This window comes from Cyprinus carpio, chromosome A8, assembly GCF_018340385.1.
Source record: "Cyprinus carpio isolate SPL01 chromosome A8, ASM1834038v1, whole genome shotgun sequence".
In the NCBI taxonomy this organism is placed as follows: domain Eukaryota; kingdom Metazoa; phylum Chordata; class Actinopteri; order Cypriniformes; family Cyprinidae; genus Cyprinus; species Cyprinus carpio.
This window is the reverse complement of record NC_056579.1, coordinates 25,074,346-25,094,121: the sequence shown is the minus strand read 5'-3', so window position 1 is coordinate 25,094,121 and position 19,776 is coordinate 25,074,346. Positions and strand designations below refer to the sequence as shown.

Genomic DNA, 19,776 nt, shown 5'->3' with positions numbered 1-19,776 from the left:
CCTGTTTCATAGTATTAATAGCATGCTTTTGCACTTTAGTAAGTGTTGCTAGCATGTTTGAGAATATTTCTAGCATGTTTAGCACACAATGTCATACTTTACTGTGTTGCTAATAGTGCATAACAGTGTAAAACATGTCACTTCCTGTTGCAAGCAGGTGGCGCTATGACTATAACCAAATACGAGCATGTAGATATCTTTAGGCCAGGACTCTAATCAAACTTGTGAAGTTTGTGGCAGATTGGACATTGTATGTGCGAGTTACAGTTATGTTCTGTTTCACTGCATTAATAGCATGCTTCAACACTTAGCTTAGTGTTGCTAGCATGTTTTAGCATGCTTCTAGAATGTTGGCAACCTGTTCAACCCTTGTTGATGCTTTTTATTATGCTGCTAGGAGTCCATATAAGTGTTAAACATGACACTTCCTGTTGCCAGCAGGTGGCGCTATGATTATAATTGAATACGGGCAAGTAGGTGTGTTCAGGACAGGACTCTTATCAAACTTGTTAAATTTGGGGCAGATTGGACACTGCATGCCTGAGTTACAGTAACCTTCTGTTTCACTGCATTAATAGCATGCTTTAGCACTTAGCTAAGTGCTGCTAGCATGTTTTAGTATGTTTCTAGCATGTTGCCAGTCTATTTAACACTTGTTGATGCTTTTTAATATGTTTCCAGGAGTCCATAACAGTGTTAACTATGTCACTTCCTGGCGCTATGACTATAACGGAATTTGGGCATGGGTGTTTGTTCAGGACAGAACTCTTATCAATCATGTGAAGTTTGGGGCAGATCGGACATTGCTTGCCTGAGTTACAGCAACTTCCTGTTTCAAGGCGAAACATCTGAACCAAATTTGAAGATGATCCGATTAAAATTGTAGGAGGAGTTTGTCAAAGTACGAGGCATGGAAATGGCAAAAACTGCACAAAAATTGTACAGGAAATTCAAAATAACATACTTCCTGTTGAGTTTTGGATTTTATACTGAGATACTTTTTTGTAGGTAATGGTGTGTTACACGTGTGTACCGATTTTCATGCATGTACGTAAAACGTAGCTCGAGGCACACTCCGTTAAAATTTTACAGGTGGCGCTATCAAACCATTTTGCCACACCCACTTCTGAAACCTATATCAGATGTAAATTTTCGCCAGTTCTGATGAGTGTGCAAAGTTTTGTGAGTTTTGGAGCATGTTTAGGCCCTCAAAAATGCAATTCACTTTGGAGAAGAAGAAGTAGAAGAAGAAGAAGAAGTAACAGAGCAATTCCAAGAGGGTCCTCGCACCGTGGTGCTCGGGCCCTAACTAATACTAAATTAAAAAGGGCCTGACAAAATTAACACTACTCCCTACCTAAACTCACCAATGTATGCTCTGGTCACTGAATGAGTGACGCTTTGCTGTTCCTTCACAACAAGAAAAAAAAATTTACTCTCCAAAACCTTTGCCTTCTCTGTTCCTCACTGGTGAAATGAGCTGCCAACCTCCACCTGAACTGATAAAAGCATCACATCCTTCAAAAAGCAGCTGAAGAAACAGCTTTTCTGTAAACGTTTAAAATAATGCACTTATACAGTTGTGGTCAAAAGTTTTGAGAATTACATAAATATTGGAAATTGGAAAAGTTGCTGCTTAAGTTTTTATAATAGCAATTTGCATATACTCCAGAATGTTATGAAGAGTGATCAGATGAATTGCATAGTCCTTCTTTGCCAAGAAAATTAACTTAATCCCAAAAAACCCTTTCACTGCATTTCATTGCTGTCATTAAAGGACCTGCTGAGATAATTTCAGTAATCATCTTGTTAACTCAGGTGAGAATGTTGACGAGCACAAGGCTGGAGATCATTATGTCAGGCTGATTGGGTTAGAATGGCAGACTTGACATGTTAAAAGGTGGGGTGATGCTTGAAATCATTGTTCTTCCATTGTTAACCATGGTGAGCTGCAAAGAAACGCGTGCAGCCATCATTGCGTTGCATAAAAATGGCTTCACAGGCAAGGATATTGTGGCTACTAAGATTGCACCTAAATCAACAATTTATAGGTTCATTAAGAACTTCAAGGAAAGAGGTTCAATTCTTGTAAAGAAGGCTTCAGGGCCTCCAAGAAAGTCCAGCAAGCGCCAGGATCGTCTCCTAAAGAGGATTCAGCTGTGGGATCGGAGTGCCACCAGTGCAGAGCTTGCTCAGGAATGGCAGCAGGCAGGTGTGAGCGCATATTCACGCACAGTGAGGCGAAGACTTTTGGAAGATGGCCTGGTGTCAAGAAGGGCAGCAAAGAAGCCACTTCTCTCCAAAAAAAAACATCAGGGACAGATTGATCTTCTGCAGAAAGTATAGTGAATGGACTGCTGAGGACTGGGGCAAAGTCATATTCTCCGATGAAGCCCCTTTCCGATTGTTTGGGGCATCTGGAAAAAGGCTCGTCTGGAGAAGAAAAGGTGAGAGCTACCATCAGTCCTGTGTCATGCCAACAGTAAAGCATCCTGACACCATTCATGTGTGGGGTTGCTTCTCATCCAAGGGAGTGGGCTCACTCACAATTCTGCCCAAAAACACAGCCATGAATAAAGAATGGTACCAAAACACCCTCCAACAGCAACTTCTTCCAACAACCCAACAACAGTTTGGTGAAGAACAATGCAATCCTCAAGAGGCGGGTGGACAAACAAAAACCCACTAATTCTGACAAACTTTTTGAAAACTAATATTTATGTAATTCTCAAAATTTTGGCCACGATTGTAGATAAAGTAAAATGTAAACTTAAATAATAAATTGTAAGACTTTTTTTTATTACCTAGTGACTTTTTATTATTATTATTTAAACATGATCTTACTGATAACTGTGACAAAACAATAAATAAAAAGTTGGTACAATAAATATGCAGAGGCCTGTGTGCTATAACTTCATACAGTACATGCTGATACTGTTATTGACGTTGTAAAGTCTCAGGATTGTTTAAGACTCAGGACTCTTTATGACTGCTGCTTTTGGGAAACTGCACCTCATCTATATGTGGCACCATGTCAAAAAGCAAGAAGATTTTTGTTTCCTAGACTGATGTCTGTATTCTCAAGATAACATAAAATAAACATTCTCTAACAGATTGTCCAAGCATGATGAACAATAAGGACAGATTTTGCAAAGGAAAGATGGTGACATTTATAAAGTATAGTTAAGAATTAGCAAAGCTAAGTATTACTGGAGGTAATATTAACCACACCAAGGGACTGTGATACTGAGCAGTCCCTAAGAATTAATTACACCCACAGAAAGTATTTAAATGCACACGTTTGACTGAGCTGTTGCGTTTACAGTTTCCATTGGATTGTGTTACCTGCATAATTTCTTCATTTGTAATAAACAGGCTGTGGTTAGATTCTCACCTCATCTCTCTCTCTCTCTATGACAAAACACGAAAACTTGAGCCACTGTGTGATTTACCTGAGTTAGTGTTAAATAGAAAAGTGTAAGAGAATACCTATCTTTATTTTGTATTTTGATTACATCTCATGGATGGAATATAATCAGCAGAAATGTAAATATACAGCATTCATGTCATATGTAATTGTGACGCCATGGTGTGTTTTATAACCCCAGGTTAAACTGTTGAGCAGTTGCTTAGTGATAGCAATGCAGGTCTTTGGACTGAAATTCTGAGTAAATGAGGTGCATCCCTTTAGCCAGTTTGCCCCTGATGGTGTCTGTGTCACAGGAAATGGCCAACACCAACACATTTACAAACATGACCTGAACAACATGTTTGTGAGTGTCTGGATGTGTCAGACACAAACATTCTAACAATGACATTTAGAAAGCAGCAAATGAGACTGGTGTGAAGTTTGAGAACCAGGTTTAGGTGTTTTCTGACATTTCTACTCACATACCTCTTTCCCTGAGAGACGTTGTTGTAGGGAGACAAGTTGGCTTTTCAGTTCCTTATTTTCCTTCTTATACATTTCTGCCTCTTCTGTCTGTTGCAGAAAAGAAAGTAGTGGTTAGTCATTTGTATACAGATTTTTTTTTTTTTTTTTTATCCATTTTTGATTAAGAACTAAAATGGCAGCAGCTGAGAATGGAGCTCCATTCCTCCAAGACTGTGGTAGTTTGAAATCTGAAATTGTCTAAATTAAAGCTGGGAAACGATCTGACATTAAAACCTATTTTTTTTTTTTTTTCAAAAGTTGCAGAATTCCTGGACGCCCACATCCAGCAGCACCAGTGACAGGGCACACTTTTGCTTTTTGAAATGACTTTTTTTTTTTTTTTAAATAAATATCCCTGCCAGATACCAATTGTCTTGTGGAAGGGGTGTATAATCCTGCTCCTGGAGGGATACCTTCCATCAAAATAGCTCCATCCCTAATTAAACACACCTAAACTAATAGAGGATGACTAGAATCTTACAGGTAGATGTGCTATAGCTAAACCCTGAAAGTAAATGGCCCTCTGGGAGCAGGATCTGACACTCCTGCCTTATGGTGTCTGATGTTTATTTGTATGATGTAACAACTGACAGTAAATAAATGAGCACACTGATGCTCTTTGTCTTGTTCTCTCGCATATATACAGCACCTTCTCAGAGAGAGCATCCTCCAGTGTAATGAGAGCTGTGTCCGTGTTGCTGGAGTCAGCTTGCAGAGACGTCATTCTGTCACCCAAACTGTCCAACTGTTTGTTTTTGTCTTTTAACTGCTCCTGCAGGTTCTCAGCCTGAGAGACAAAGAGAGAAATAATCACCATTGCCAAGTATTTCTGAGTTTTGTATGTTTCTGCAACTTACAGTTGATTATCTTCCTTGATGTTAACCCACTATTTAATAGAACATGCAACCCACTGAATTGCAGTACAGGTGACAATATTTAGTTTTATTCATACTACAAAAATTCAAACATAACTGATAGACATGGAATAAGTGCACTGTTGCAATAAAATACAAAACTTTCTTATTTTGAACACTGCAAAAGACAAAATGCATTCATGCTCCCTTACTCTACACTGGCCTGCATTCCGTTCATTAACTCTTAATACATTACCAAAAAGCTACAAAAGCCATGTAGAAGTGCAGTGTTACCTCCCTGTTTTAGTGTGCACAGAGTCCAGGTTCTCCTAATGCAGGGTGCCAAACTCAATTCCTGGAGGGCCGGAGCCCTGGAGAGTTTAGATTCAACCCTAATTAAACACACCTGATCAAACTAATCAAGTCCTTCAGGCTTATTTGAAAACTACATGGTATGTGTGTTGGAGCAGGGCTGGAACAAAACTCTGCAGGGCTCTGGCCCTCCAGGAACTGAGTTTGACACCCCTGCCTAAACGGTTATCCACCTCTAGTGGTCACTGGCCCAAGCATCTCCTGCTTTTCTTGAAAGGTTCAAAGCTGGCAACTCATAACAAAAGCCTTCACATCTGTGTTTCCAGATGAAAATTGACTGATGTATAGTTCCAGGTGAAAAAGATGGAAGCACTTTGTTGAACACCTAGAACAACAACCCCAGTGTGTGCATTGATTGATTGATTGATTGATTGATTGATCAGAAATTGGAAGTAACAAGTTAGAGTAACAAGTAGATTTTTCTGAAATCAGTAATTTACAATTAATTTTTCTGACACCTATTTACTTTCAATCCTTACATTATTTACACAAATATCTGTACATTCTACTTCTTACATTTTGAATCCAGACTCGTTATTTTAATTTTAACTTGTATTTGGTGGGATGATCAAGATTATTTCTTGTTATTGCGCACCTTTTTCAACCTAATGTAATACCAAAAACCTGACCCCTCATTGGCGTATCATTTCCTATCACCACCACAGATGTAGGGTAGTCTATGAAGCTCCCAGGGAGCAAGAAGAATGGCTCATGTTATGGATGAGACAGAGAGAGTTAGTGATGTCGAAATGGCAGAGAATAGAGACATTCCCAAAGCCCCGATGAATACATTTACCACAGTAGCATGTGTGCGATACAGTTTTGCATTTTGTGTGAGTCTGTTTACAAACCTGCTGTCCAACAAAGAGACCATTTAATGGCATGGTTTTAGTCCAAATTCACTTAATAACATCAGTTGTATGTTTTAAATAACTTTCTTTTGCGATCTGACAAGGTTTTATATCAGAGAATTAGGCAGAAATCATACTATTTTACAGTTTTCTATACAATGATTAACATTGCATTTTAAATACTTTATTCTTATAAAAAAAAAAAATACCTGTGATGCTTGAAGAACACAGATAAACCATATATTGTCGCAACCATAGGTTTACTGTATTACCTGGCGCCAATACAAGATGGCGGCCTCCGTGACATGCTCTGCAGTTGTTTTTGTGTTTTTGTTAGTTTGTCCTGTCTTTAGTTATATTCCTGCAATCAGTTTCACCAGAGACGAATTGCTGGACATTCGGCACCACACATCACCTGATATATTACTGGTTTTCGACTATTCTGATGTTTTGCTGGACATTTTCGTTTACCCAACAAAACGGACAAACTCCTTCTGCTCTCCCGGACAAATAAGGATTTCTCACACTCTGCTGCTCTGTGATTCATGGAAACTTGGCTAAACGATGCCATTCCAGACAGCCGGGCTTTCAGCTGTTCAGAGCGGACCGTGACGCAGAATTAATGGGGAAATAGCACGGCGGCAGGACATGCTTTTACATCAACAAAAGGTGGTGTACAGATGTAACCGTGTTAAAGAAGATGTGCTGTTCAGATCTAGAAACACTCTTCCGTTCTATTCGCCGCGGGAGTTTCACTCGTTCATTCTCGTTAGTGTTTACATCCTTCCACAAGCGCACGTGAGCCTGGCTTTACAGAAACTCACTGATCAGATCACAGAGACAGAACAACAACACCCGGACTCTGTTTTAATCATTCTTGGGGACTTTAAACATGAGTATATGTACGTCTACTTGAGTGAAGAATGTGTGTAGCCTATTTTTTCTCTGTGGTCAGCTATGAATGTGTCATTAATTTATTAATTCATTCATTTCAGGAAATTTTAGTTGGAAAGATTCATCACTCTTACCAACATATCCTAAACCTATGTACAATGCTCATAACTGATTCCAAAAACACAGCTAGGATTAAGTTCAGTCAGCTCAGAGTATGTTCTCGATGAAGACACAAAGACATTCTCAGCACAACAATACAGGAGTCACCACATAAATGGACACTAAGAAGAAGCAAGACATTCTGCTTATGTTTAATGGCAAGTTACATTCTTAGTGGATACTGCCACCTACTGTGCAATCCTTTTTAAATCTTTTCTTTTAATATTTAATCATTTTTATTACTGATTAGACATGTATTAACAATTATTTTATTTATGTATTTACATTTTGTTTACAGTAATTATGGTCATTTGTTTATTTATTTATTTTTGATGATTAATATATAAATTGATTTAAAAAAAAATCTGTCTCTGCTTGCAAAGCTAATGTGGCTGTACAAGTTAATTTTATTTGTTTGTTTGTTAGTTCTTTATTTTAAGGTCTAATTCTCATTGTTAACTATTAACTACAACTTTTGCCTCAAACTCCTAATTTGCTGCTTATTAATAGTTAGTAAGGTAGTTGTTAAGTTCAGGTATTGGGTGGATTAAGAGATCTAGAATACGGTCACGCAGAATAAGGCATTAATATGTACTGTATAAGTACTTATAAACAGCCAATATGCTAGTAATATCCATACTAATAAGTAACTAGTTGTTTGATCGTTTGGTTTAACAGGTATGTGTATTTGAGTAAAATGAACATTTTTGTTTTATTCTACAAACTACTAACAACATTTTCTCCAAAATCCAATTAAACATTGTATTTCAGAGCATTTATTTGTAGAAAATGACATCTGGTCAAAATAACAAAATGATGCAGTGTTTTCAGACCTCAGATAATGCAAAGAAAACAAGTTCATATTCATTTTTAAACGACACAATACTAATGTTTTAACTTCAGAAATCAATATTTGGTGGAATAACCCTGATTCTCAATCACAGCTTTCACGGATCTTGGTATGCTCTCCACTAGTCTTTCACATTGCTATTGGCTGACTTTATGACACTTCTGGTGCAAAGATTCAGGTAGCTCAGCTTTGTTTGATAGCTTGTGACCATCCATCTTCCTCTTGATCACATTCCAGAGGTTTTCAATGGGGCTAAGGTCTGGAGATTGGGTTGGCCATGGTAGGGTCTTGATCTGGTGGTCCTCCATCTATACCTCGATTGACCTGGCTGTGTGGCTTGGAGCATTGTCCTGCTGGAAAAAAACAATCCTCAGAGTTATGGAAAATTGTCAGTGAAGGAAGCAAGTTTTGTTCAAGGACAACCTTGTACATGGCTTGATTCATGCGCCCTTCACAAAGACGAATGTGACCTAATCCAGCCTTGCTGAAGCGTCCTTCAGATCATCGCCGATCCTCCACCAAATTTCACAGTGGGTGTGAGACACTCTGGCTTGTAGGCCTCTCCAGGTCTCCGTTTAACCATTAGACGCCCAGGTGTTGGGCAAAGCTGAAAATTGGACTCATCAGAGAAGGTGACCTTACTCCAGTCCTCACCATGCACTTCACCTCAGCTGCCAGTTGCCATACTTTTTGAGGGTCATTTGATGTCATCCTACAGTTGTTAAATGACATTCGAATGAGTTGGCAGTCATCCTGGTCAGCGGAGAGTCGATTTGGCCTTCTGCTGGTCTGTAGCTTTATTTTCCCCAATGTCTGCAGCTTGACCTTGTGTGGAAAGAAGCAACCTGACTCTCCCTCTGCCAGTAAAGCCAGAATTGAACCCTTCATTTCCTCATTCAAAACTTTTCTTTTCAACTCTTTTGGCATGGTCAATAGTTATTATTTGATTCCAATTATTTTTGAGGTACTGCTAGCACTGTTTTTGCAATTGTCATATTCATTACCATGCTTAACTATTCTGTGAGCTGTCTTTTTAGATTACTATAAGAAAAGACCATTAAAAAAACAAAAAAATTGTGGGATGGCAGAAAACATTTCACATACCATGCCTGGGTAATCTTACAGTTCTTTGTATAATGTATTCAGATAATACATTCTTCAAGTTCTGTACTACATGTGTCAACTGCCAACTGTCTGTGGATAAGATGTGATCCAAATTTAATAAATGTGAATTTGGTAGTAATTTAGAGCGTCTGTGGGCCTGGGAGTGCATTGCATTTGTATGTGTTAAAAATGAGCCTTTCTCTGCAGGACTCTAAACTGACAGCATTTTTGTTTAAATTGAGATTGTTTGGCTTCAGTTATATATGCAGATTTACCACTGAAACAGCCGAAAGAGTCAAGATTATGACCGGTCTAAGCTGCCCCAATTTGTAGCAAATCCTCTTGAAATCACATTCAGAAGTGTGTTATTGATATCATTCTTCAAATGAAAGGCAGTGGGAGCAATTTATAGCAATAAAATATCTGGATATCACTGATTTTCAGTGAGAATAGGGAATTTCTGGCAACCTGTATGACAGAGATTGTTGACAATCACCTTTATGCAAAGGAGAAGCAACATGTTGTCTTCATTTACATGACAGTGATGCATTTTGTAGATCCTTATATCCAAACTTACAGTATATGCGATGTATACAATAGTTTACTAATATGTCCATTCCTTGGGAATCCATGACCTTGGTGTTGTAAATGTCACAGTAAACATTTTGAATTTGAGAGGCTTGAAACCTATTTTAAATAAAGATAATTGTTTTACCAAGTTTAGGATTAAATCTGAGGAAGAGTCTCACAAATCTGTATTTTCTGTGTGCCATTCACAAGGTCTCTGGTGTGAATGTTTTCCTATCTCTGGCCAGATGTAAGCCTTGGTTCATGGGATTCCAACCAACCCAATAGCCTTCTGTGTTTTACAACTTAGAGTTAAAGAATTAATTGTTGTGGTCTGAGTATTTAAAAGGCAAAATAGTCACTGGGATTCTGTAACCAGAAAACTCTGTAACCAGAGTGCAGGTGAAATCTCTGGAGCTCTGCACCCAGAACACTCTCTTTGCTGTCAGGTATACATCTCTCTCTCTCTTAGATTTTGTTATGTATGTATCATTTCTGAATTGGATTCTCGTTATTTTATAATGTAATTGCCATAGTACATTATTGCCTGACAAATAAAATGTTATGTTGGATTTATTTTGGATTCTCATGAAACTATGAATAAAAGAGTATGTGGAGGCTGATGTTACCTTAAATCTATGGCCAGGATAGAGCAAACTCAAGGCTCATTAATGTGTAGCGTTAACCAGACAAATTAAAGATTCGATCGGGAGCCTGGTTGAAACATGAGCCGAATTCCACAGAAAGGCAGGATGTTGTAAATCAACTCCCAGCACCACAGTCTGATAACCGACCAACTCTTTCACAGAACAGCTTTCAACATTAACACCATTAGAACAATTATTGACAATTTCAATTCGAAGAAGAGATTGTCTAATTTGGGGGCAAGTAATCGAAGAGATGGACAGTCTGACACTCACATGTAAAGCCATGACAGAGAAAACAAGATCGTTGGATTGACTTCCCCCCACCTAGCAAAACCAGACTGAAATTCCTAAGGAGACCTGTTAACCCCTCTTGGTCTCCACAGGACATATCCTTACTCCCCAGAATGGCACAGAGAATGCCTTCCAATGCATACAGGCACCAAAATGAACTCAAAAAAGACTTCTAAATGGATATCAGGCCATTGCTTAACTCCATATCAACCATGTAACCGACACATTTGATTTTAATGTTTCTAATCACTTATTGTGTATGTCTTTTTAAATAACTCTTGAATAGCTTAAGGGATCATATTCATGTTTAGTATGTGTGTGTTCGAATATTCTTGCTTGAAACGTTTCTGACCATCAGTTATTTGTCAAATGTATCATATTCTTGTTATAGGAATAATGTCCAAATTATACACTGCAAGAGCGGGAAAATTCGGACCACGAGCTTGATAAGATAACATATGATTTATGAATGGGTGGGACAGACAATGCAACACCCTGAGAAAAGACAGTATCTAATTGGTCAAGACAACATTTGAGGTGTGGCCAAAATGCCAGTTTAAATACTCAGGACACCATCAAATTATGCTTTTAGCTTTGCTTGTAGTTTAAGCTTTTAGTCATGCTTTTAGTTTTTTTTAGCTTTTAGCTTTGAGCTTGCTTTTAGCTTGCGCTATCAGTCATGCCGGCTTTTAGCCTTTGCTTTTAGTCATGCTTTGTCATCACTTTTAGCGTTCTTCGAGCGCCGTTCCAGCGTGCTTCGGCCTGCACGCCTGCTGCCACTTAGCCACGATGAGAAGAAACACCACCTAGTCTCGTCAAACTTTACTTCTTTTCTTTTCCGTTTGAGAGTTTCGTGTTCTGAGTTAAGTTTTGTAACGCCGTGTCTCCGAGTCTGACCTCGAGTGCCCATCTGAAACTTCAGCCAGCCCACAACTCCACATCTTCAGCCTACGCCCAACCACGGGCTTCCCAAGACGTCACTTCAACGACTACTGAACTTCCAGCCAATCAGCAACCTCGGGAAACCCCCTTTTCAGCGACAACAAAGGGAACCCCGTTACACAGGCATCACAAGTAACGTACCTCCAGACTCTGATCTGTACTGGTGTTATCTAATATAATTTTAACCTCATTGATGAACTCAACGCGAGGCTTAATTAAGTGATTAAATGGTTGTTCATGTCTATGCAATTTCACGTATTGCTGTAAACTTGGGATTTCACATTTTCATTCTCTTAAACTCACTCTTTCCAAACGTTCTATCCTCCTGCAACTTGTGTGAATGTGTGAGTGCATGTGCTTTATGTGTTAGATTAGTTTATATGTCTTAGATTTATCTAATAAAGCCTTATTTATATTGAAAAGAGAAGTATCTTGTGTTTTGTGCTCACAAGTTAATGTCTTAAACTGCCGATCTTGTTGCCGTGCTAATTAATAGTGTTTTCACTATACTTTGGATATTAATATCCAGCGCAGATTTGATGTTAACGGCTGGTTCAGTGAATCGCTGGCCGTTTCAGTGACCAGCCGTGAAACAGTGATTCTGTTCAAATTCCCTTTAAAATCTTAAATGATTCCCTTTGAGCTAAATTGACCTGTTTCCCTTACAAATGAATGGAGCAATAGGCATTGCATCAGAAACCTTTTTATTTCTGTCTATCACTGATTTAGCAAGTTGTATGAAAGAGGCTAACTAAACAATACTTTTTGCCAAGAGCAAGCAGTAGTCGGCCGACTTATTAGTCAACCCACAACCTCCGACTAAAATCAGACTGGGGAATTTGTGATTGTGAGATACATGACACAGCCGTCATAAAACTGTGTGTCATCAGGTCCCTAATGAAAGATAATTGGAAGTACGGGATATCCAAAATAATCAGATATCTTAAATAATACATAACCAATGTGTGAGATTAGTTCCTAAATCTAAATTTAATGATCACTTGAAATTGGAGTCAGATTAAACATGGAGCCAGATTCGAATTTATACTGAATCCTCATAATTTAGTTAAACTTTACATAAGATTAGATAAAATACCTACACGCATTATACCTTCATGCTGTTGGATTCCATCGTTGGGCTAATGAGTGGCCCTTATAATATCAATTTATGTTATTTTATTTGTTTATTTTATGTGTGTCTCAGAGAGATCAGAAGTAAAGGTTATTAAACAGCCCTAATATCCATGAAGTCTCCTAAACTGTCAATGGACAGAGAACAAGCAGAGAATAGATTGTATTGATCCCTGGTGGAAAATTAAGATGTTACAGCAGTAAACACACCAAAATTACAGAATAACTCGCTACTCAGTTATCCCTTGCGAGCCAACGATGACTTTAGCACTGGGATGATTTGCGCTCATTATTTTATTTACTGAATTTAAATTGGAATCCTCATCTGTGTTCCCTCAAATTGCCAATCCCTGGCATGCAAAAACAATTGGATGGGTGATTAACCAAGCAATAAAGCATTTATTTTGTCTTCTATCTGCTGAATTTAGAGCATTGGCAATGCTAGCAATATTAGCCACAGCACGGTGTAGATGTGATCTTTCATGACACCTGAATCTATAAAGATCACGTGTCTGGGTTGCTATTCCCCTCCTGACAAGAGCCTTGAGCCTGAATGCCATGCTCCCTCCATGCCTGCACTTACAGCACTTACAGCCTGCAGATGATGCCAATTACCCAAACCCTGCTCGGTGCCTTGTTTGTTAGGGTGCTTCTCAATTCTTATTTGTGCATCCTCGTTTCCTTTTCTTGTGTCTTAGCTCCACCCCTTCAGGATGTGAGGGAAGGACTCAAGGAAAAGACACGAGGATGGGGGAGTTTAATCAAGTGAAATGATACATCCTTGCTCCCTTTAACGTCACTTTAAAACGTCATCGATTAATGATGACCCGACACCGCTGGATTTAACTTACGTTTCGGGATTCTTAAACATTAGAGATAAAAACCCCTGCAGGCATAAACTACAAATATACAGTGTAATCAACACAACAAAACAAATTAACTACACAGGCCTACATTAAAGTCATTCTCTGTTCTCTATTAACCAATATGAGAGGCATTAATTTAAAGATGAAAAGCAATAAGCTATTAAAATCAAGAGACGTAAATAAATGTAATTTAAACTGTGCTGAACAATACACGTAATACTTTGAAATTAAAGGCAATGTCAAAATATAACCCACATTTACAATAACTTCATGCTTAATACTCACATCTATGTGTGTTTGTATTTTCTGCCATAGCACTTTGTGCAGATGTGAAGGGGAGGAGAATTTACGTGCGTCACGCTTAATGGATAAAACACTTCCACAAAGGATATACCTGTGTATCTTTGTTCATGACTCCTCAGAAAGCCTTCTCGTGGTGCAATCAGAGAATTGAGATGTCCTACAAGATGGCTAAAGCTTGATTGGTTTCTAGGATGGAGGACGGAGGAGCGAGGAAATGAGGAGACATATTGAGAAGCACCTTTAGCTTTGATTCAATTGTCCTGTGTCTAACCCTTTATGTCTGATATACTCAAGTATCCTGGTTCATTGCTCTTCTGCTCTTGGGTTCAATTGTTTGGGAGTTCAGTTGGAAACATCTGACACGTAGGGCAGCAGAGACTCTGGTTCGATCCCCACCTAGGCAGCATCATTCTAATGCTTTTGAAAAGCTATCTTTCACAAAGGCTTTATAAGATGCTTGGTCATGTGTGGTAGATAGGAGCGGAGCACATCTTTAAATCCATACCACCGTTCACAAAACACCATACCCAGGTCAACATCTCACTATACCCATTTCAATTATCTCTATATTCCCTATACATCCATCTACAAAACTCCCATAATTCAACAGCCAACTCGCTTCATTGGAGCTGTTGTCATTATTTGACAATGTCAACAAATGGTCAATTTAAGTAGCAACTGAAGTTGTAGTCTTGATGAATGCTCCATTGTTTAAAAAAAAAGCCAAAGATTAACTGACCTAACAACTTAACAACCTAACAACAATAATGGTTAAATAACCATGCACGATGCTTTAAAGAGCAGTCACTCTATTTATGTCAGTCAAACAAGTCAAACGAGTCACAAACTCTCTGATACACCTGATGATTTTGAAGTTAATTACATAAAAAATACAATTTATCATCATGCAAAAAAAAGAAAGCACAAACATTTTATGTTGTACAGCTAAATATAACAGTAGAACTACATGTATTATAGCTCGCCTGACTGACGTGAGATTCACTAAACAGAAAGGTCCTCGAGCCGCCTAAGATGACAACTCTCAGGATAAACTTTTAGTGTGTTAATGATGCTAAAGTTTTATGTTTGATCTGGCTGGTCTTGCTACTAATACACAGACATCCTGCAGAAAGCATATGAAACATTCTGCTATGGCTGCACAAATGGACATACATAAATATATTTAATCATATTGCCAATCAGTTTTCAACAGCTGTGTATTATGTGGCTTTCTACAGATGTTGGTCTTAGTACAGTCAGCTACTGTTGAATAAAAAAATCAGTTTGTAAAACTGCTTTTGAGGGGGACAAAATGCTCATCATTAAGTGCATAAGTGGGGTACTTTGATACTCACTGGTACATTTCAAATATGCCTGGTGTACCTTTTTCTGCAGGATGTTGATCTTCTTCTCCTTGACCTCCAGCATATCCTTCAGGTCACACATCTCACTGTTTAGTGTTCCCTTCTCTTCTATGAGATCCTGGGTCTGTTTGATCTTCTTGTTTAGGAATGACTCTCGCTCATCCAGACGTAGACGTAGAGCATCCACCTAATGACAAACTGTCCTTTAGAGGAAATTCAAACCTAACAATGGTAATCTTCAAGTAATTTTATTTTATTTATTTATTTATTTATTTATTTGAGTGGTCCCAAGATTTGGGACTACTCAGAGGTCTCATTATTTTTTCTGACAGTGCTGTTAGACCAGTCTGTCATTCAGGACATGCTCTTTTATTTTAATTCATATCATTTATGTTTGTACATATAATTCTCTTTGAGGGCCTGGAAGAAGGGACACTTCTTGTCAGATGGCAGGCAGGTGTCTGGGTTTAGTTAGTTTTGGGAATAGTATGTGTCTGGATGCAAGTCACTTAGACTCTGAATGATTTCACTTCAAAAAGCTGACAGAATGCTCTGAAAAAAAAAAAAAAAAAAAAAAACACTATCTTGTCTTATAACAATGGTGTAAATTGGTAGCTTTTAGTGATTTTAGGTCATAGTAAAATCTATGGCCCTAACATATGCCCTCAATGTTCTCTGAATGCCCCTGCTGAAAAAGGATAGTTTAATGACTTTTTCCCCTCTGAGTTATGATTCAGAAAGTTCCCAGAAATTCCTGCACACCTGTTTTTCAGGTAAATAATTGAGTGATATAGTGCTGTTAAAACTATTCATTATATCATTTAGGATGGGTATTGTTAATTTTAAAAGACACATATATTCAAGTCCAATATATAGGCAGGGCATGCAGGTTACAGCATTTCAGGCTATTAAAAATGCAGTGAGAATGTGAGAACTGAGGGTTAGGTTACTCTTCACCTGAGAGGTACACCATTCAATTATAGACAGTGTCTATTTGCATAGCTGCTACACTGTGATATGGAAAAACAAAACACATCATATCTCATATCTCAAAAATCTTATATCTCATATTATGGTACTTTGCCCTCAACCGCATTTTCAGACTCAGTGTTCTTTCTATTTAAAAGTAATTACTGATAACATGATCTTAACAATGTCTTCTCCCTATTTACAATAACACTGCACCCCCCCCCCCCATACTATATATATATATATATATATATATATATATATATATATATATATATATATATATATATATATATATATATATATATTTACATATTTATTTCATGTAACAACAGAAAATACGTTCAAACTCCATGTTCCATTTGAGTAGTCCATGTGAGCTTTAGAGATTATGTCCCAATAAAGGGCAAGCTGAAGATTATGATATCGAAATAACAAGGACACCACAGTCAAATGCTGTTGTCTATGGGTGTGAAAAGTGTGACAGATGTGTGTACATTTATGTTTTATGGAAATACTTGCCTCTGCCTGAAGGATATTAGCTCTGTGTTCTTTGGCTATGAGAGATTCCTTCAGGACTTCTATGTGCTGTTTGCAGTCCGAGTTTTGATTGCTCATTGTGTCAAGCTTAGTTTGCAGTGCCATCAACTCAGACTCTTTCTTTACTACGTCCTGTTTCAGCAAATCAGTCTGAGACATAGAGACAAATAAACAGACAATTAACAATAAATAACATGTTAACACAATGAGGGGGGAAACATAATCTAGAACTAGGAAAACATTTAAAAAACAAATTTACTAGAGAGATAAATCTGTGACATTACTAGAGAGACAACTAGTGTTCTGCATGTTGCCTTCCTGTCTCATCCTTGATCTCTGCAAATTATATTATTTGGAATTTGTTAGTTTAGATTTGTTTGTTAATTATCACATTTTTACTTTTGAAAGTAATAAAAACAACACATTTTCATGATCAGATTTTTGAACAATACATTCAATTATTGAACATAGCAGGGTGACCAGTTTTCTTCTGACACAAATGAACGAACATAATGTGATCATTATACCGGCAATACTGTAGGTGTAAAGAAGGAGTTCTGTCCAGAATTGTTGTCCAGAAACATGAAGGTAGAACTGCTGTTTAGCCAGTAGTAGGCGACCTGCTCAAATGCTGTCTTACTGAACAATTGCAGGTTGAAATAATCTTCATCTGCGCTGTCCAAATGCATTGCCTGGAACCAGCAAAAGAGGATGGAGTGGTCTTAAAGCTGTGTTGCTGTGATTCCAAAATTATGTAGAAGTAGTTTGTGGTTGGTAGTTTTTGCTGGTAGTAGGTATCAGCAGTCAGATTTGTGAAGCATTGAGTTGAGAGTGTGGAGTAACATTCTATTTCTTAACATTTACATTTAGTCATTTTGCAGATGCTTTTATCCAAAGCGACTTACAATTTGGAGATACATAATGCGGTTCTTCTTAAAGAGGCAAACAGACACAGGAAGTGCTTGTAATGCCAAGTTTTAGACATTGTTCCAATATGTACAAGCTAGAAAGAGAAGGAATAAATAAAGAGAAAGCATTTTTTATGGTGATGAAATCAAGTAGCTTCGAAAGAGTTTTCAGCTGTCGCTTGAAAATTGCAGGGATTCCGCATTTCGGATAGGGGTGGGAAGATCATTCCACCAGCCAGGAATGGTGAATGAGAATGTTCTGGAAAGTGATTTTGAGCCTCTCTGTGATGGTACCACGAGGCGTCGCACACTAGCGGATCTCAGACTTCTGGAGAGGATGTAGATTCGTAGTAGTGAGTGGAAGTAGGCAGGTGCTGAGCCTGTGGCTGTTCTATATGCAAGCATCAATGTCTTGAACTTGATGCGAGCCGCAACCGGTAGCCAGTGCAAGGAGATAAAGAGAGGTGTAACATGGGCTCTTTTGGGCTTGTTGAAGATCAGTCGTGCCACTGCATTCTGTATCATTTGTACAGGATTGATTGACTGTTTAATACTCACTGTTCTGTGTGTGCACTATCTTGGATAGGATAAATACAGAGGAAAATTCCAAGTATGGGTTACCATAGTTGGCCCACACGTCACGTCACGTCACTTTTATCCTTGGCGTTGCTAGTGCGATGCGCTGCTGTTTGAGCTACCCTTACCAAATTATGTTTACTTCAAGTTTATTTTATTAAGTATACTCAAGTAAAGTTCAAATATATTTTTAAGTATACATTATGTAGCAAGTATACAAATATCAGTGTTCTAGTAGTATACTTGTAAGTTTACTGTTTCAATACTCATTGGGACTAAATTGGCCCACTTTCTAGTGTATAAAAGTATACTTTTAAGTATAATTTAAGTATAACAGTAGCAAAATTTGAGTACACAACTAGTTTACCTCTATGTCTGTAGTTTGTACAGCAATTATACTAAAAGTGAACTTATAGGTATACTGATGGTTTACTAATTAAATACTTTGTATACTTTGAAGTATAGTCTCAGTAAACTACTAGTTCAGTAGATTTATACTGCAAGTATACTCATAAGTTTTCTTTAAGTGAACTTTACATCATACTTTAAGTATACTACTATGTCTCTATTTAGGCTTTAATTTGTATATTTTTTTGTTATATGAATATCTGAACATACAAAACATCCAAAGAAAGAACAGGGTATCTGCTTGTAAACAAAAACATTTTATTCTAGCTTCATGCATTCTTTTTTTAAACACATTAATGTGGGTAAATTTCATAAAAAATATAGAACATTTTGAACAAAAAGCTGAAAAAAGACTTTGAATTGGATTCAGAATGATAATCAAAACGTAGATGGAGTCGATCAACACCCCAAATCTTGACAGTCATTATTACCTCTTCATCGGTCGACATTTTATTCCATAACGTTACAGTTTTGATGCTGTTCCATGTCAGATGATCATGTTAGATTACATGTGTTAGTGTCTGTTGTTTCTTTTTCTCTTCTTCACTTGTTTTTTTTTTTGGAAATTTTGTGCAGAAGATGTGTACTAGCGCCCTCTACCATATATAAAGAAAACACGGATTCTAGGAGCACAAGTATAGCTCAAATATATTTATACTTTTTGCAAGTATAAGTCAAGTATACTTAAGTGTCATATTAAGTATATTTCTGAGGAGTACATAAACCCCATTTCTGAGAAGTACATAAAACGTTAACTAAAAGCATACTTTCCTGTTTTTAGTTTAAAAGAAGTATACTAATAGCACACTTGAATAAACTTCTTTTTCGTAAGGGTACAGGAATCTTTTTTGAAATATGCAATTTTGGATGTAGCCACAGTGTACCGTGAAGAGCACTATATAAGTAAATGTGATTTGACTTTTTTGTAGAATTGAATCTCAATGAATCTGAGGATATATCTGAAAATCCCTCATTTACTATTATCTACATTACTCCACTAATATAGTCCACTCACCGAGTGAATGAAAACGAGCGAGCAAATTCAGACACTGAGTTTGCAGAAAGTGCAACATGCAGCATCTTTTAGCTAGATGTGGCAATTAATTCAGCGTGATGCTTGCAGTGGAGTGGGTATTCTCTAGAAGCAAACCATTCAGCAAGTCATACATTGGTTGTACATTCATTATTGAGGTACATTATAGGAGTGAATAAGTGCACTTGATGATGTCCTGTGTGGTTTCAAAAC

At 37.7% G+C, this 19,776-nt stretch overlaps 1 protein-coding gene across 1 annotated transcript in view; it reads right to left on the bottom strand.

Moving 5' to 3' along the window:
- The window catches only part of LOC109051650 (ERC protein 2), an 84,992-nt gene extending 69,680 nt beyond the window's left edge, over positions 1-15,312 (bottom strand). The window contains exons 1-3 of the mRNA XM_042762932.1: positions 15,149-15,312; positions 4,584-4,721; positions 3,896-3,982 (exon numbers count right to left, since the gene is read on the bottom strand). Coding sequence (XP_042618866.1) covers positions 3,896-3,982; positions 4,584-4,721; positions 15,149-15,211 — 288 coding nt within the window. The 5' untranslated portion in view covers positions 15,212-15,312. The remainder of the gene's footprint in view (positions 1-3,895; positions 3,983-4,583; positions 4,722-15,148) is intronic.
- Between the last annotated feature and the right edge of the window lie 4,464 nt (positions 15,313-19,776).